This window comes from Empidonax traillii, unplaced genomic scaffold, assembly GCF_003031625.1.
Source record: "Empidonax traillii isolate 1590-97213 ecotype Southwest subspecies unplaced genomic scaffold, ASM303162v1 scaffold28:size2823434, whole genome shotgun sequence".
Taxonomy (NCBI): domain Eukaryota; kingdom Metazoa; phylum Chordata; class Aves; order Passeriformes; family Tyrannidae; genus Empidonax; species Empidonax traillii.
In genome coordinates, this window is record NW_020955221.1 from 2660236 (window position 1) to 2680185 (window position 19950).

The 19950-nt window shown below is 36.1% G+C and overlaps 1 protein-coding gene across 2 annotated transcripts in view; it reads left to right on the plus strand.

The window, feature by feature from the left end:
• Positions 1 to 19950, plus strand: part of PSIP1 (PC4 and SFRS1 interacting protein 1) — a 29252-nt gene that overhangs the window by 5483 nt on the left and 3819 nt on the right. The window contains exons 4-14 of one of the 2 annotated variants that reach the window (XM_027910179.1): positions 2358 to 2474; positions 5525 to 5632; positions 6477 to 6539; positions 7648 to 7753; positions 9380 to 9455; positions 10334 to 10556; positions 11158 to 11276; positions 13233 to 13288; positions 14453 to 14523; positions 16426 to 16527; positions 17218 to 17437. In XM_027910179.1, coding sequence (XP_027765980.1) covers positions 2358 to 2474; positions 5525 to 5632; positions 6477 to 6539; positions 7648 to 7753; positions 9380 to 9455; positions 10334 to 10556; positions 11158 to 11276; positions 13233 to 13288; positions 14453 to 14523; positions 16426 to 16527; positions 17218 to 17437 — 1261 coding nt within the window. Of the gene's footprint in view, positions 1 to 2357; positions 2475 to 5524; positions 5633 to 6476; positions 6540 to 7647; positions 7754 to 9379; positions 9456 to 10333; positions 10557 to 11157; positions 11277 to 13232; positions 13289 to 14452; positions 14524 to 16425; positions 16528 to 17217; positions 17438 to 19950 lie in introns of those variants that run through there. The other variant, XR_003574151.1, reaches the window with a different exon arrangement.

A 19950-nucleotide genomic window follows, 5' to 3' on the forward strand; every position in this document is an offset into this window, starting at 1 on the left:
TATGCGGAGGCTGCAAATCTTTGTTGCTTTTGTGGGAAGGGGAGGAAGACAGTAAGTGCTTTCCTGCTGTAGGGTTATGAATAATTGCTCTTATTTAACTGCAGGTTAGACAAAATTTCATATATTTTAAAATTTTTAAATTTTTTTTTATAGGTGTCTAGTATTGATAGCATAATAGAGATGGGAGTTGTTCATATAGAGATATCCACTTAGTATAATAACCTCATGAGAGATCATGCTGGCAGTTTTGGAGCACAAGGGTAAAAGTTTAACATTTTTTACAGTGCACATCAAGTTTTACTTTTAACTGTGTACATATACATACTTACAAATACATGTATTCCTGAGATACTTATTTTTGGAACTGTGCTTGAAAAGCGGTATTTTTTTGGAATCTTGGTCACTTTACTTCTCTCTGTATTCTAAAACCAAATACCTTTCTCTACAAGTATCTTGTAAGATTTCAGTACATCCTTTCTTAGTGTGCAGTATTTTCATTCTAGCAGTTGGAAGCAATGTGTTGTATGCTTTTTGCCCTCTGTCACATGATTTGATTCAGTTTTTGTCCATCAGTAGTTCCTCATTTCTTAACCTCTGGGTAAGTCTTCCAGGCTTAGGCTGGAGCTATGCAATGCTACCCATAAAAATACCCAAATTTGATCTGAAGACAAAGAAATTGCCTTGCTAATTTTGTCTTTGCCTACCCTCTCTGAACATTCTGTTCAGAGCAACACACTGTTGCTCACTCTGTTACGCACACTGGATGTACACTGACCCTAATCACATACTAGGGCTTCTAGGCAGCGCTGCAGTAATAAGAAAAAGGATTATCTTCCATTTGCTGCTCTTACACATGCCAGGTTGCCATTCCAGCACCAGTTAATTGCTGCTTCATCAGATATCCCAAGTTACTGTGTTTCTAGTTTAAAGGAGAACATGGATAAAGATTAAGGAGTTTCTGAAGTATTGCTGAGAGCTGATGTTTTCCAGATATACACTTTTTCTGCTTCAGGATATGGAGAGATGCTTATCCCCTCATGACAGTGACAAGGACTGTAAAAATAAGGGACAGATTCTTTCTGCTACCATAAAATACAAATTGGTATTTCTCACTGTCCTCATTGTGACAATTAGGAAATGCCCTATGGGTGGCTGAGGAAGTTGTGAACTGTATGTTACCAGTCATTCTAACTAGATGAAAATCTGGGTATAAGTCTTCAACAGTAACAAGTTTGTCTAACATTTTGTTTTGCTACAGGAATCAGTCACTTCCATAAAGCAGTGCTTCCAGTAGCATCTCAGACATTCCTAAATACATGTCCAATTAGAAATACCATAACATGCTGCCAAGAGACACGTGCACACTGTTTTCTTAGTAAAGCAGCTTTTCTGTGGGGTAGTCCTTTTACCTTTTGAGTTCCATTCAGGCTCTTCAGCTGCAGCGGTAGCACTTTTCACAGGGTCTTTCTTTGACAGGTTCTATCTAGAGCCATTGGATTATTCTTTGCAATTTTTACTTAAAAAAAAAAAACTTTTTGTTCCACAGGTCTTATTTAAAATCTTTTCCTGTAAGTGAGCCTTAAAATTACTGGAAAAGGCAACTTTTCTAAGTAGGGATGGAGTCCCATATCCAGTTATGGGCTACTCAGTCCAAGATGAACATGGGCATACTGGACAGAGAAACCTGTGAAGGGCCATGAAGATGATGGACTGAAGCATCTCTGCTGTGAGGCTCAGAGAGCTGGGACTCTTCAGCCCTGATGAACATAAAGGGTGAACATCACCAACATATACAGATACATTTCTATAGGCAAGGGTGCAAAAAGAGAGAGTGGTTTCCAGGACCAGAGGCCTGGAGAAAGCCATCCACAATGTAATTGAATAAAAAGGAGTATTTTAGGCTTTATCTCCTCTGTTTCTGTGGTTTTAACTGTGGTTACCTTGCTCTAATAATATCTGCTTACATTTTAGGAATGGGTAGTTGGATTACTTAGAATTGATAGCGTATTTGAAAATGCGCTTCTTTACAGTAGCATCAGAAGCTGTATTTGACCAAAACAGACTTTTTAAATTTCTTCCCTTTCAGGTATATTATACATAAGAAAATCCCTATATTGCAGTATTAGTAATGTGAAAATAAGTTGTTACAGCATTGGAGCTTAAAAGTTTAATAAGGAAGTTGCAATTTAAATTGAAAACAATGGAAATTAATGAAATAAGATATATTTAATATTCTTGTAATCCTAATAAGAGGTTTCTTTGGCATGGTGCTTTTGTCAGTAATGTATGTGGGAGAACACACCTCAATTGAGGAAGGGAATTAAATCTCATTTTTGATGGTTTTTTTTATATTGAAGCCCCATCCAGCCATTAACACTCCTATCAATGAAACTGTTGAAGAAAGCAGTCAGGAGCTTGCTGAGGGGAGTGAAGAAAAAGCAGGAGCCAAAAAAAAAAAGTGTTCTGTCCCAAAAGTAAGTGACTGAATTTCTGCTTTGTTCTGCCAGAAACATTTTTAAACCAAAACTATATTGCCAAGTTTTTACCTAAATACTTTAAACTAACAGTGGTTTACTGTTGTAACTGTCTTGTGTTTGTTTCTTTTCAGATGTACTTACAGTAATATTTTTGTCCTTCTGTATTCCTTTTACCATACTGTATGTGGTTTTGAAAATTAATTTACTTGCTAGCCTATATTTCTAAAATCATAATAAACTAAATTCATACAATACTTTCTGGGCAGGAGAAGTTGGAACTGATCACTAAAAATTAGCTTAAAGTTTCTGGTTTTGAAGTTTTTGAAGAATTTTTAATACCATAGACAGGTGTGACTGTCACTTACAATTATCATCCCTTTTGTTGAAAAGCCAAACAGGTCATTAGAGTCTGTCATAGCTGAAAGGGTACTGCAGTGTATTTGCCAGAACAGATTATAAGAACGAGTTTGAATTTGGCCATACTTTTAATGAACTAATTAGAATATAGAGGATTTCATAGCTGTGTCAGTTCAGCTCTTGAGTCATAAAAGTATCTGTGAGTAATCAGTATACAGTAGTTTATACTGGCAGAGTTCAGCTTCTTCACTTTGTAAATGTGTGTGTACCTTAGAATCCTTCCAAAACAAGATTTAATTCTTTTTAAATATATTATACTAAAAAGAAAAATACTTTTCTGCCTGAAACATCATTGTTTCAGCTTACTGTACAGTTAGTAATACTAGTGTAGTACACTGCTTTGAACTTTCTCTGTTCTTGAGTGTTTTGTTTATGTCCATATGAGCACATTTTTCTTATGGCATGGAAGAGATGTTGTGTTTTGTCAGTTCTTCTCAGTGTTTTTAAGAAGAATAGAATCCTAAAGTGACAGAAATTGTGATGCAGGTGGGATTGGTACATTTATGGTATCTTATTTGTTTCTAAATAATTTCTGGAAATTACTACTCCACAGGATAAGTAGTGCCATTAAATTTAGTAACAGTCTATTTTGGATAGATTTGCCTTTATTCTGACTGTTTTAATTTTGATAATTTACACAGATTTTAATGTAGTTTTTCTGTAGGTGTTGCTGGCCATCTTTAGTATTGATTCACAGCTGCAACTGAAGAATTTGCAGTGTTTCAAACACATAGCAGGTGTTCCTTATCTGGGGTTAGTGTCCCGTTGCTGTAATAGCTTGTTTATTCAAGAGTACAAAAGTCCTTTGATTGGAGGAAAAAGTTAGTCTGCTGGTAGTATACTGATAAGATGATATTGAGAGTTGTTTTGATGAGTAGGAGACTGCAGAATTATTCATGGATTATTCCTCTCAACTTGTTACTGTCTAGAGTTTTTTATTTACTACTTCCACATGCAGAAGTTCAGGGTGACTTGGGTTCTATCTGCTGTACCTTAGGAGCAGTCTTCAACACATGATTTGCTGATAGTGTTAGTAAACTAATGCTGTTCTTGCCCAAGCACACTGCTGATAAAAGCATTTGTTCTTAGCATTTGTTACTGCAAGGGGGGAACTTTGTTTAAACTGGGCTGCTCAATCAGTTTGCTTCAGTGTGAATTTATGCCTCAAGTAGCGTGTGCTGAGGGGGATGCCAATGACTTAAGCTTCATGTTTCTCATGAAAAGTGCTTTTAGGCTGTTCAGTGCTGGCAGTGTGGACCAGAAACAGGAAGACATAAGAGGAATTTAGACATGAAGATGGAACATGAAAGATCCTGAATGGGTCCTTTCACCTAGATTTCTGTAATTAGTCCCAGTCAGCTTCAGGCAAAATACAGAGCAAATTTCTTCTCTTTTTATAGTAATAAAGCTATAAAATTCTGTTAACCAGTCCCTGTACTCTGGTTTTAGAGAACCAATAACTCTTCTATCTTAAAACTGTAGTGTGTGAAAAGACTCGATATGATGTATGTTTAGGTAATTAGGAATGTTGTGTGATAGTTGCTTTGTTTAATGTTGAGATTTTAAAAACTAGCTACTTTAAAGAGGAGTTGGCGAAGAAGTGCTTGCAAGTGGGACAAGGCACTAGTATTCAGGTTGAAAGAACTGAAAATCTTAAAAACACGCAGATACATAGGCTGCAAGGAAATGTTGATTGTTTTCAAGTAAATTATTACAATCACTTGATTTTTCAAGTCTTAACTGCTTACCTAAAACAAAACCTAGTATTTTTAAGATTTAAAACCCCCAACAAAACAGGAAAAAAGGCATAAATTACAATCTACATATGATAAAACAACCTTTTTGTGGTCTGTTTACTACTTGTCCTAGTTTTGGCTGGGATAGAGTTAGTTTTCTTCTTAGCAGCTGGTGCAGTACTGTATTTTTGATTTAGTATGACAATAATATTGATAACACACTGTTTTAGTTTTTTGCTGTGCAGGTTCACAAGAGCATGTGGGGGAGTGGGCGCAGCAGGTGGGCTGAACTGGACAAAGAGTTATTCCACACAGAATGACAGAATGTGTCAGGTTGGAAGGGTCCACAGTGGGTTATCAGGTCCCACCACCTGCTCAAGCAGGGTCATCCTAGAGCACATGGCACAGAACATGCATTTAGATGGTTCTTAATTATCTCCAGTGAGGGAGACTTCACGACCTCTCTGGGCCATCTGTTCCAGTGTGTGGTCACCCTCACAGTAAAGTTCTTCCTCATGTACAGATGGAACTTCCTGTGCATCAGTTTCTGCCCATTTCCTCTTGTCCTGTTGCTTGGCACCACCTGGAAGAGCCTGGTTCCATCCTCTTGACACCCTCCCTTCAGATACTTACAGACATTGATGAGGTCCCCTCTCATTGTCTCTTCTCAAGGCTGAACAGACCCAACACCCTCAGCCTTTCCTTTTAAGAGAGATGCTGCAGCAGGAAGCGGTCCAGTACAGTTAGGCTTTGAGTGGGTATTTAAATCTGTAGGTACACTATTCTTAAGCTATTTAAAGTGCAGAACAGCCTGATAGTAGTTAGCATGTTTTCTTTTCACTATAAAATACTTCCTAATGTGTTTTTTTTACCCTATGTTGATTCCCTTTGCAGTTATCCCCTAAAGGGGATAGTAACTTACCTACAGAAGCTGAAACAGAAGAAAAAGAAATGGATACTTCAAAGGAAGATGATCCACCTTCGGACAAAAACATTAAAGAAGTATGTTAGAGCCTTTTCCCAGTGAAGATCTTAATATATTAATTGATGTCAAACTATTACTGAGTATTCAGACACTATAATTATTACTACTGTGACAGTCTCAGGAGCTGTTTAATTATATAAAACTTCCTGTGTGTTCACTCATGTTTAGACCTCTCAATGAAGCTCCCGGGAACTGAAGTTTTCATCAGAGAGGAAACTTAGTCTGATTTTTCTATGAGTTCAGTTAAAACTGGTGGAACACCATGGGTTTTATCACTTATTCTGTATTGCAAATGTACTTTTTTTGAGGACTAGATAAAGACTTCTGACAGACTAAAACATCACTACATACCTTTATTTAGAACAAAATATTATTTAGTACTTAGTTTATTTTTTTATCTTTCAGAAAAAAGTCTAAGTACCAGATAATCATAGAATGGTTTGAGTTGGAAAGGGCCTTAAAAATCATGTGCTTCCGATCGCCCTGCTATCGGCAGAGACACCTTCCACTAGGTTGTTCAAAGCCCCATCCAACTTGGCCTTGAGCATTTCCAGGAATGGGGCATCCATAGCTTCTTTGGGCAACCTGTTCCAGTGCCTCACCACTCTCACAGTAAAGAATTTCTTCCTAATGTCTCATCTAAATCTACCCTTATTCAGTTTAAAGCCATAATCAGGATTTTAATAATTTAAAAGCAGAAAGTGTCTTCATATACATTACAAGATTCTCGTTTAAACTATGTGCCAGAGTCTTCAGTTAAGAAAAACACTTAGAATAGTATATATATATATATATATATATATATATATATATATATCTTTGTTTTCTTAAGACTCTCTGAACTGTTTTCAATCTTCTCAGGATGTGGTGAAAGCAAATGATGCATCTATTCCTAAAGTTGCTAGAAGAGGAAGAAAAAGAAAGGTAACAATGCATTTCATTAGTTCACCTTACTGGAATTTTTTGGGTGTGGTAATACTGGATGGTTTTTTCTCTAATGACAGATTATGTGTAAGTTGAAGTGCCTGACACCCCTCTCTCAAATATCAGAAAGATTCGTGGAAATGAAAGTTTTCCCAGTGTGTTTTACAAGTCTTAATTCTGTTTGAACTTAATGTATAATATGGAGTTCCCATCTTTCCCAAACAACCTATTACAAGTAAGAAAAAATAAAATATAAACTGTTGCTAGACTGCTAATAAAACAGTCTGTTTTAACATCTTCATCACACTGAACCAATATTGGAAATACTCCTCTTTTTCACAAATTTGTGATTTTGTGGTGTCTTCAATTTGGGAAAATCTGTGACTAGTATATTTGTCACAGGTAAGTAGCATGCTGTACCTGTACTCTTCATACAAGACACTAAATTCTTGTCTGTTTTTTCCAGTTGAGATTTTTCTGAATTCTTTTCATCTCTGTGTATGGGTAGGCAGTGTTTCTGCAGGGAGATATGTATCTTTTTTTTTTTTGTTATAAGTTTTATCCAACTCTTGAACTCAACCCCTGAAGTGACTGTAGGTGCAGGTCGTTATGTCCTGTTGCTGCAGGCCAACATACGTTTTTTTTATCATGGTGAATAACATTGGTCTGTAGAGCTGGAAGAAGGTAATTTTCGTGATACTTTGATGCACCTTGGGGTGATGATGGGATACTCTAAAAGAGTAGTATTTGGGAAGTCTATGAACTTGCCTGCTTAAAACTGGGTTTTGTTGTGCTGTTACAGTGATCTTGAAAATACTTATAAGTTATCTCCTTGCTTTATTGTACCAAGATAGGTTTATTCTGAAGATGAATGGGCTGGTTGAATTTATATGAAACATTTCTTACCAGGCAGTGATGATATGGGGGGTAGGGGGGTCAAATTGGTAATACTTAAATTTTTCTGTTACTGAATTTGGAAACTTTTTCATGTGTACAACCAATAGGATAATAATTTATTTCTAGAAGTGTAAAACTGTTGTTTGAGAAAGTAATTGAGATACTGAGGCCATGTATTTTTTTCACTTGTGAAATTCATTCTTTAAATTAGTCTGAAAAACAAGCTGAAGCTGAGGAAGCAGCGGGAGCAGCGGGAGCAGCAGCAGCTCCTGTGGCAGTGTCTCCAAAAGTAAGCCCCAAAAGAGGAAGACCAGCAGGTAACTTCAGAAGAATTATCTAATTTTTTTCACCACAGAAATATCTGTGTAGAATTAGTCAGGGAGTTGTCTCCTTCCCCTAAAGTACTGCTGCGTATTTTTTCATGCTTAAGGCGGGCTTTGCTAATAGATTGTAATGAGAAAACACCTCATCTCAAACTGATGAATTTAGGACATAAATGGATTTAAACTGTTAGCGTTAATGCTCAGTCTTTGAAATTAAAGGCTGGTTGGTTTTGGATACAGTTGTTACCTTTAGAAAAGCCTTCTTCATAAAATACTGCTAAACTATGTGATAAGAGCTCTCTGCATTTTTGCTTCATGAAGGTTTATATACGTTAAAGGTCTGTAAGCTACTTGATTGTGTTAGAATATCCATAAAACACAAGAGAACTGGGGTGACAAAGAACCTGTAGGTGGAGCTCTGAAGACAAGAAAAACAAGCTAAGAGCTGGAGAAACTTGTTTAAAAAGATTTTTAAGGCAGTCTGTAGTTGATAGACAAATTATAAAGAACACAATTTTTTAAAATGTATAATTAGAATCATTTGGTGGCATTGTAGTGCCTGTTTCTTTCCAAGTAGCAATGATCTATTGTAAGTTTTATGGTAAGCTTGCAGATTATCTTGATCATTAACTACCATAAGAGAGAACAGTTCTTGCAGCAGTTAAGTACGTTGTATGAGCATCTAGCCAGGGAAACATATAATTGAGTCATCTGTATCTGCTGACAATGTAAAAATAGTGCAACCACAGTTAAATAGATTTAATTACTTTTGCCTTGGAAGTTGTTAGGAAATTAAGTATTAATTCATGCCCCTTTGCCATTTCATTACATGTACCAAATATACATCTCTAATATTTGTGTTTTATCTTTACCATTTTTTGCTGGTTTTTACTAACTGCTGTCTGTAAGAGCAGGAAAGGATTTATAAGAGATGCTTTTGCCTCCAGTATAAAATGCCTTTTTGAAAAGAGTACTATAAAGCCTTTTCTGGTGTTGATATGGTACCCGCATCTCTTGTTCAACGGTGCTCCGTGCTAAGACCAACAAGAGTTTAAACACTGAGTGTTAGATTTCCTGACCGCATGTTCACTGTGGTACTGGAAAAGCATTTGAAGTATATAAGTGCTAAGAAGACAGACATGCTGTTTGTCTTACTACAAAGAATGTGCTGAATCTGAGGAAATGCAGGGTTTTGATCTTCACTGTAGGGAGATGGTAGAACTTCTTGACAGCGGTTTATTACCATGAAGAATGATAGAAGCCCCATGATATATCTAAAAATATGGATAACAAACTGTATTAATGTGGGCACTAAGTGAATTCATTCTCTAATTTCAGACTTTCGCATTGTATGGTTTAAGCTTGTTTGTGTTAGTTATGCAATGTGTGAAACAAATGGAACTGCATGGATTGTAAAAAGCTGAAGTACAAGAATTGGTAGTTGGAGCCTGTGGATGAAAAACACCAAAGTTTTTCATTTACTAGTCAGCTAAAAAACTACCAACGCTTAAGCTTATTTGATTTAAGGGTAGCTTATGTCTGTTGAGTAAGAGTCTTTCCACATAGACAAGGAGTAGATGGCGGCTGTGGACTAACCTGTTATTTCTGTATAACTACTAGCTTCTGAAGTAAAAGTTCCGAAACCAAGAGGGAGACCTAAGTTGGTGAAACCGTCATGTCTTTCAGAGGGTGACCTGTGAGTTACATTTTTTTCCTTGACATAAAGTTTCTTCATTGTAAACAGTGCTGTTCCTTATGTTAAGACTTCATAGTTAGTAGTGAGTTCCTGACAGTGTTTACCCAATAGTGTTCAGTATGAGTTACTGTTTATGTTGATGTAGTTATAATACAGAGTAACTCAAGGTACTACATTTCTGAAACAAGAGAGAGAAAATTTTGAATTTCCTAATTTGTAAATTCTGTGCAAAATTCCTGCTGAGTGAAGAGGAAAAATATTTACTAAGAGAAAATACACAAGAGAATATCACACAAAATCGAAATAGTGATTTTTTTTCTTGCATTTTTTGTTTCAAAGATGTCTTCTGATGGAATTCCAACCCTAATAATTACCTAAATTTTGGTTTTGCTGTCTTCAGTTCTTATGTCAAGTCCTTAGTGCTTCTGCTAACTCAAGGAAAAGCTGAGCTTTGGTTTAGTTTTCTATAAATTAGCAAATGCACAGTTTTGGTATATGTACACCTTAAATAAGGGTACTTTATAAACCTGGTTTACAATATATGCACTCTTGGTCTTGCAGACCCACATGTATGTGGAGAGCCTGCTGAGCATGAACTTCTTAGGTTTGGATCTATGCACTTACATTCAAGTTAGCTTCATTGGAGCCTCCATACTATCATTTATTTGTGTGGCTTTTTTTCCTACAGGTAGTGGGCTTTAATTTTAGAAGAAGACAAAGTATTTTTTCAAAAGTCATTAAATGAGCTGAAAGTTAATTAATTTCACAATTTTTAATAAGCTGTGGTTTTAAAAAAAAACAGCTTCCTGAGTTAAAATGTCATTTTTAAAGTCACTGTAGGTAATGGACATGGTGCCTAAATGCTGTTCATATTTTAGTGCTAATGAGGAGGAGAAAGCAAAGAAAAAAGGACCAGAAGAAAAGCCCAAAAAACAAGGGAAAAAAGATGAGGAGAGTCAGAAGGAAGAGGAGAAATCAAAGAAAGAATTTGATAAAAAGGAAGGAAAGAAAGAGGCTGAACCAAAAAGGAAAAATGTTGCAAAAGTGGGTACTACATCAGCTTCTGATTCTGAAGATGATGAAGAACAAGAAGGGGACAAGGTATAATTTTGCTTTCTTGACAAATTTATTATAAAGGAAAGTAGTATCACTGAAGATCTATTTTCAAGTTAAAGCTAGAGCTTAAAAAGTTTGGAGTCCTGTGACTTGGCTTACAGAAGTTTCAAAACTTAATTTTCTCAAATGATTCTTGCAAGAACTTCTAGTATTTTTTAAGAAAAGCATCATTTCTAAGACACTTCTCTTTTTAAGAAAGGATTTATATGTAGCATTTATTTTGTAAAAAGGCTTTTCTTTTTTATTTTTCCATCTGTGTTCCTTGGAACACCAATGTTGTTTTCCTTGGGTGCATCTGGAGAACATTTGGCTTGAAATCACATTTTTGAAACGTACAAAGCCATCCCTTGGCCAGCAATTTGTAATGTCTTCATTTTTCTGATGCTTAGCATTGCCTTCCAATGAAAAGGAAAAACGGAGAAAGGACTGATGAAATTATATTTAGTTTCACGGAAAACCACCTTTTGTCGGGTTGCTCCATGGAGTTGTTTCAAAGATACTTAGTGTAGGTAGGTTTATCTGTTTACAGAAATAATAATTTAATAATCTTTTCTCTTTTTAACCATTAAATGCGAAATCAAAACAGAAGAAAAAAGGAGGGAGAAGCTTTCAGGCAGCTCACAGAAGGGGCATTGTAAGAGGCCAACATGAGAGAGAAGTAACAGAAAGAAAGCGTAAGCAAGAGGAGCAGCCAGAATCTGAATCGTGAGTGTATTTTAACGTGTGATGCCCACAAGTTGTAGGAATACTTTGAACCTAACAGGAGGAGACAGTATTTGAAAAACTTCCAAACCTGTTTGTCCTTGTGTTCTGTTTTTCTCCCCTTGCCTTTTTTGTTTTTCTGGTTTTGATTTTTACGGGGAGAGTAAAAAGTTTGTCTAAACCAGTATGTTCTTTTGTGAGAGGATGGGAAGAATTGAACATAGAAATTAAGTGATGAGAGTCTTTCAATGTCTGGGAATCCCTAGCAGAGGACAACTGGTGGGTTCTTTTTAGAACTAGCCTAAGAATAACCATGTAAAAGGGGATCAGTATGAAAAACTGTTCGGGATGTCCACGTATTTTTTTTACAATTTTTAGATACATGAGATTTACAACTGGTGGGATCTGTTAATCCATGGTTATGGATTTTTGATCAGGTGTGGAATGCATAGGGACAACAATGTTTGGTTGCTTGGTTGGTTTTTAAATCTTCCAGCCCCTCTTTTTCTCCTTCCTGTCACTCCTCTGGAAACCTAACATAATTATTCCACTCACCTGTAGCAAACTTAAGTGTTTCCAACTTCAGAGATAATAAATTGTCCTTAGAGGCTTAGTAGCTCTTAATATATCAGTATTTAATTCTGACACATGCTGATTGATTCCTGCAATCGAACTAAATCAAGTCATATATTGATTTAGTTATAAGAATCAAATTTCTGCTTTTAAATAGCTGTCATTTTTTATGCATTTGAGGGTAGATAGAATTTTGTTTCAATAAGATAAAGGAGAAGTAGTTACTGAATGCATAATGAATTTAATTATAGCTGATGATTAATATCACAAAACTCAATATTGAATAAAAATAATATAGACTGATATGTGTTTTGATTACTTTGCTTGTCAGCATAGTATCCATTTTCTAGTCTTTGTAACTGCTTTGTTAGTATTTATTTAGTTAAAGTGCTTTACACCATACAGTTTATCTGTGCTGTTAAAATTGTGCTGCCGGTTGAGGCAAACTAGTTTTATGAACTTTAAAAGTCTTGAATCTGTAACAGGATAGACTATGGAAGAAACATGGAAGGTAAGACATGCAGGCCTACATATTACTGTGACAGGAAGTAAATTAGTCACAGGACATTTAGTTATGACATGCTGAAATATGCAAATTCTAAAATGAGGCTTTTAAACCCCTCAGTAAGACAAAAACTGAGGAATTGCTAAACAGGAGTTCATGATCTTCTCTGAGTAAGGAGTTTAAAAGCTTGTTTGAAACATTTCTGCCTGTGTCCATCCTGTAACTGAGAGGGAGACAAGTTTTTGTTTTGTTTTTCATGAGCTCCAGTGTTATTTTCAGTGATACAATTGGAGAAAGATCCAGGAGATTTCAATGCATTTGCAGTAAATCTTTTTTCCTCATTACTACTTCCTTAAAGAATATTGAAATTATTACTGATATATTTATGGTCAGTTGTAAAATATGTTTACTGTTACATTTAATTATTTGAGAAAATCAGTCATATAGGAGCTGATTATGATTAATTGATCTCTCCATAATTCCTCATGGAAATGTTAAATACTTTTACTCTTTTTGTTATCCTCATAAAAATATTTTCCTTCTCCAAAAGTTAGTTCTGTACAATGCCATTTTTACAATCTATACATGCAACCCCAAAAAACATACAGTTTGGAAATATGACTTATTTTAAAAATCCTTGAATTTGCTGCTTCTAGGGAAAAGCAGCTGTGAGTAGGAGGATTTATCAGCTTATCTAATTAATTTTTGTTACTTTGTTTCAGTCTTTGAAAACCAGGGTTTCTCTCTTTGTGCTCTTGCATGTCAATGTTTTACTGAGATAATATTTCAAAATATTGCATCTCATCCAAAACTTAGAAAAAAAAAAAACTATGAAGAGCAGGGTGTACAACACTGGAAAAACACTTTTACATTTTTCACAGGCAGAGTAAAGAAGAAGGCAAGAAAGCAGAAGTTAAGAAGATTGAGAAGAAGAGAGGTTAGTTTAAAGAAGCTGAACAGTACTTTTTGGTCATCTTATATTTTGAATAGAATTTTTCCTGCATAAGGTAACTTAGTGCTGAGGGTGGCTTTGTGGGCTGGGATGTCTGATCCGTGATACTTCCTTCAGGTCTGTGAAATAGTGCATTCTTGCTATGTTCTTTCTTTCTGCAGTGCATTAGAACAGGTCTTGGCTATTCTGACATTAGTGTAATTTGGGTTTTCTTTCTAATTTTGGTCTCTTCTGTTTGTGAAGAAGAAACAAATGCTTTTGCTCTTTGAACTAAATCACTTCATTTATTCCCGTCGTTTTTTCTTTTTTGTTTTCTCATAACACTGTACTCTGAGGGACCTCTTGAAAGTACTTAGATACTACCTCTTACTAAGCAGGAGGCTTAAATTCAGATTACTGTGGTCTTGCCTACTAATCCACACTTGCAGACTGACCTTCACGGGGATAAGTAATTCCTTTTCCAATACTCCCATCTTCGAAGGTAGTCCAAACCACTGGCTGTAATTTGTAGTATAGTACAAATTCAGTGGCATAGACTCCAACCAACATACTGGCACAGCAGGGGGGAAATAAAAACTATGGAAACTCATCCAAGATGAATTGGCTTTGAAGGAAACTCTGTTTGCATGAAGTATAGTTCAGAATACATATCAAATCCAAACAGGCATTCAGCATGTGAATTAGAGTAGGCCACGTTTGTTCATCTTTCACACCTGCTGAAGCATGTCTACTGGGAACATTTATTTGGGTGGATTTGGACTTGAATCATGGCCAGTTTACTGAAAACCAGTCATTGACAACCAGGTGTCCTGGCTTAAGTGTTCCAGCTTTGTAACTCTTTAGTATTTATTAAAACTTCTTGTTAAGCTAGCCCACAATTAGAGTGTGACAGCTGTGTATTGAAATAGAAAATTCTTTCCAGATTGAAGTCCTAAGGAGAAAATCACATGGGTTGCTAATAATGTTCAGTTTTAAAAAAACTGTATATTTCTGATAGTAAGACCTGTGGTATATTTATTGTGCACCTTCATGTAGGATGCCTGCCCATATTCTTCTGCTTTCTATGTGAAGTTTATATTTGTAGAATTATTTCTGCAAAAATAAACATATAATTATCAAATATTCATACACACTATTTTTAATCTTCAGAAACATCAATGGATTCTAGGCTTCAAAGGATACATGCAGAAATAAAGAATTCCCTGAAAATTGATAATCTGGTAAGTATATTTCTTTAAAAACTGATTAATATGTCAAATTCCAGTAGGAAATAGTGCTGTGCTTGTTTTTAAATAATATTCTGAAAATGAGAGGAATTATTTTAATTTGAAAGATAAGTGCTGCTTAAATGTGGTTACTGTGGGCAGTGAAAGGTGAGTGTCAGCAAATTAAATTGATTTTGTTTGAAAATACTTGATAATAAATTATTTACTGTAAACATTCAGATGGAATTATGTAAAATGAAGCATCTAGTGCCAGGTCAGCGTGCTTAGCTATGTGGAAACATGAGAAGAACATATAGTGTAGTAGTGGCAGACTTCCTGATGCAAGGGGTTGGGGGCACCAGTCTGTTGACTCCACTCACTGTCAAGTGAGTGAAATCTGCTGCTTGTTGGAGGTTCAGATTTAGAATATTACTGGCAGATGTTTAAAGCTTTCTGGCCATAAGACTATTTATTTGCTGATGCTGGTTTTTGTGTTGGGTACCAATGGTATAGTCAGGGGACATTTACAAAGTATGAAGCATGGCTGTGTGATTCTGAGAGTCTGGAGTGAGGCTGAGCATGGGATAGGGAGGAAAAAAAAAGTGTTAGTTTAGTGTTTGTCTTGGTTTCTCACAACCCACATCTATTTTAGTTGGTGATAAATTAATTTTCTTAAGTAGAATCTGTTTTGCCTATTACAGTAACTGATAAGCAGTATCCCTGTCTTCATCTTGACCATGAGCTCCTGTTCACAGTGGCTGTTTTGGGCATCTGGCTGCTAGCCAAGGCTAACACCGCAGTGTTAGTATGAAACATTCATTTCCAGTATTGCCTGTTCTTAAATTATTTTATTAAGTCTATGCTAATATTTTGTCTCAAAAAATAGTTCACCTTAAATAAAACTTAGAAAGCTTTTACTTCAGCGTTTTTTCATTGTTTAGCCTAAATAATTCTGTCCTGAGCCAAATAGTAAATTACCTTTAAATAATAAGTAAAACCAAAAAAAAAAAAAATCAAAAAATCAAACCAACAAAAGAATGCAAGAAAACATTTGAAACCCCACCAAACCTCTAATACGGAGATGTAGTGGAGCAACTGTCTTAGACTGCTGGGAACAACATTGATTGTAGAGCTAAGCAAGGATACTAAGTTGGTCGTAATTGTATTTATCATGTAAACATGATAATAAGAATTCTGCTGAGATAGTCCTGATATGTTTTTGCAGGTTTTTTTTTCATACTGATTTCATTTGAGAACAAGAACTACAACTTGATACAGAAGATTATTGTGACTTGTACCAGCAATGACTCTTGAGTTCTAAATAGTAATTAAAATAAGCAAGACTTGTAGAAGATAAGGAAAATGAGAACAAAGTATTACAGGAAGAAGACTTGAGTATAGTAGTTCTTAGAAATGCATCAGAAGCTCACATAATTCCTTCTGGATGGCACAATGTGTCGTTCGTCAAACTTTGAACTGAAAAATCTACGAAGACATAGTTCTCTGTACTAACTACAGTCCACTTAATGTGCTTTGCTACCTTCTCACTGGCAAATCACTCGTGAAAAATTGTGCATGGTAAAGACTGACTAGACAGAACAGCTTCGAGCACAGAAGTACTAAAATTATGAAAGCATCATAAAACTTGAGTCTGTATTTTGAAAGTATAAAATTATTTTTAAATGTTACAAGTTACTCAAATACCATCTGCCTTTTATGGAAGTAGCTGAAAGGCAACTGGTGTTAAATTTTTGTTTGCAAGTTTGACTATATAAATTTCTCTAAAATTAAGTACATAGTCAGATTAAGGATGTTATAGGAAGGTGTCACTTAGCATGGAAATTAATTTAGTATGGCTAATTAAAGATTACTAACATGTCAGTTATGTCTTCAAACTAATTTCTTTTTTATACACAGGATGTGAATAGGTGTATTGAGGCTCTTGATGAGCTTGCATCCCTGCAAGTCACAATGCAACAAGCTCAGAAACATACAGAGATGATTCTAACTCTTAAGAAGGTGAGATTTGCAATGTTAATTAAAGTAACCTATATGGTTTTTTAAATTGATATTGACTTTTTTTACTACTGGGATACTGTCTCTAGCTTGGGCCCCTACAGTTCAAGAATGATGCAGACAGGCTGGAGAGGGCCCAAAGGAAGGCCAACAAGATGATCAAAGGGCTGGAGAACCTGCCTTTTAAGGAAAGACTGAAGGGTTTAGTTCTTTCCTTCCTGAAGGGAGGACCTCATCACAGTATTCCAGCACCTTAAAGGGCAGCTGCAAAAAGAATGTCAAGGCTCACTCTTTTTAAGGAGACATATGGTGTAATGGGTACAAGTTGCACTGGGAAAAGTTTTATCTTGATATTAAAAAAAAAATATATTTTTTTACAGAGAACAATTGTTCACTAGATCAGCCTCCCTAGGGATGTGGGGGAGTCCCCATTGCCGGAGGTTTTCAAGATGCAGTTGGACAGGGTGTTTAATTAATCTGATCCAGGCTCTCTTTCCCATGAAGGGTTGGACCAGGAAATCCCTCGAAGTCCCTCCCCACCTGGCAGTTCTTAGTTTCTGTGATACTTCAGAGAATAGGAAAGTCTATCATCTCATTTCAGGTTAAATGAACAATTTCATCTAGCACATAATGAAATTACATAGACATTTAAATACTTAAGTGGAGCTCATTGTTTTATTACTTTGATTTCAGATACGAAAATTCAAAGTTAGCCAAGTTATCATGGAGAAATCTACAATGCTATATAACAAGTTCAAGACCATGTTTCTTGTTGGGGAAGGAGATTCTGTTCTTTCCCAAGTACTAAATAAATCACTTGCTGAGCAGAAGCAGCACGAAGAAGCTAACAAAACCAAAGAACAGTGGAAGAAAGGAGCAAACAAAAAGGTGGAAAAGGAAAAGGACCAAACAGGTAAGTCATGTGGTTTTAGTTTCTTGCCATATAAAAGACTTAGTCTCCATAAATTTCTGAGATAGCTTCAAAACATCCTTGATGTGGGAATTCTACCCATCTATGAAAACTTTTACATATCTGAAATAGTCAAGGATAAAACCGTTTCACTTTCAAGGATGTAATGTTTTCCATGGCCATGTGATCTCTTATTAATTGAAGGAAAAGACTTTAGCAAAAATTGAGTTTAACATTTTTCACTTTGTTAAATTTGCTATCTTGACTACATTAGAGGATTTAAAAAAAAAAAACAAAATTGGACATGAGGTGGAATGACATACTACCATTGTTGCAGTTTAACCCCAGCCAGAAACCAAGCCCCACGCAGCCACTCGCTCCATCACCCACCAGTGGGGCTGGGGAGAGAATCAGAAGGGCAAATGATAGAAAACTCACAGGTTGAAATAAAGACAGTTTTAATAGGGAAAGCAAAAGCCACACACACAAGCAAAGCAAAACAAGGAGTTCATTCACTGCTTCCCATGGGTAGGCAGGTGCTCAGCCATCCCCAGGAGAGCAGGGCCCCATTCCACATAACAGCGACTTGGGAAGATAAACATGATCACTCCAAATGTCCTCTGCTTCCTCCTTCTTCCCCTCAGTTTGTGTACTGAGCACGATGTCGTATGGTCTGGAATATCCCTTTGGTCAGTTTGGGTCACCTGTCCTGGCTGTGTCTCCTCCCAGCCTGCTGTACACCCCCAGCCCCCTGGCCGGTGCAGCAGTATGAAAAGCAGAAAAGGTCTTGGCTGTGTGCAAGCTCTGCTCAGCAATGACAGGAACATCTCTGTTATGAACCTCGTTACCCTACTACCAACCCAGCACAAACCCAAAACACAGCCCATATAGACACTGTGAAGAGAACTAACTCTACCCAAGCCAAAACCTTCCACTCCTCCCATACCTAGATTTCCACCTGTCAATGGTACTTCCAGCTGCTTCATTCCCTTCTTCAGCCTCTTCCTGTATCTTGCACGCTCTACCTTGTGTAGCAGCAATCTTTAACTCCTTCTGTGCTACGTCTGTGATGCAACTTCAGTAGTTCAGTCTAAGAGTAAAGCAGTAATCATTTATGGGAGAATAAGTGTCTGTGCTCTTAACAGTATTGTCACGGATTAATCAATAATGTACAACTACAGCATAATATTGAAAGCTTTCCATAGTAAGCATGCTCGGTAATACAGCAGTAGTAAAATAGGTACTTGTGTTTAGAAATAAGAGGGGGAAAAATGAGACAGACACCATGGAAAGCTGTATTTCAAATGTATTTAAGTCCTTGAAAATGTAGGAATTTTACCTATCTATTTAAATTATTTAGATCCTTAATCTCCATAAGCACCTCACAGAAATCATATTTACTTTGATCCTGAACTGTGGGAGCAAAAGTGTTTTAGAAAATCATTTGAAAATTACACACCTGGATCTAGAATAAACAAATTATTGTAATTGAGGTGATAAAGGATGCCAGGGATTCAGAAAAACTGTAGTTGATCTACTACTTTATTTGTAATTGCTGAGGAAGCAAGGATGATGATAAAATCCAAACATTTTATGTTAAGAGAATGTGTGATGTAGTAGATGTTCCATACAGATCTTTCCCCAAACCAGTGATCAGCACAATGAATACTTTAACGAAGGGGCTAAACTGAAATACTTCTTACACATTGTCTGGCTAGTGAAGCCACTCCAGATAAGGTTAACACAACTTCACCAAGACAGAGGAAAATACCATATTGTTGCCCAGTCACATAGAGAATGGAAAGAACTTCTTTCAGGGTAGGGGGATATTTTAGGGAAAAAGTTTTTTCTCTATTTGCTATAAAGAGAAATTCTGATCCTTATGTGCACTCTCCTGCCCAAACTGAACTGCTGAACTGTGACTATCTTTACAAAACACAATAATGTAACTGATTTGTGCTTGATGTACAGCATCAGATTCCCCTTAGTAACAAGGGATTATAGCATTTATTGTTTTATTGAATGCCTCCCATGGCATTCAAGTTCAGAATTGATTCTGAGCAAGTGTAAACAGATCAACTGCTAAAACGTCATCTTTAAATGGTCTTGTCTGCTTTTTAGCATGTCTTAGCTTGTAAGAATTCAAATGAGCAACATCTTGAGTTTTTTTCTTGCTGTAGTACAGTAGTTTAGTAGAGGTTGTTTTTTTTTTAATAAACCTGGTATAGGTATAGGATTCAGTTCTGTCTTAGTTGGATGTTCCTCAGCAATTCACTGAAAATTCACTGGCTTGTAATACCAGAGCAAAACATTTAGTCATGACAGAAATTTTAAAGAGGTTAAGTATTTCTGCTTGGACTTCATTAAATACAGCTTCTACCTAGTATTTTGTTTTCCTGCTTGAAAATTGCATGCTATAACTAATGACTTTTTATATACACTCTCATGTTTTGATTATATACATACTTATTTGTTAGAGTTGAGAGTAAATGATATGTGGTGGACTATTAACTTAC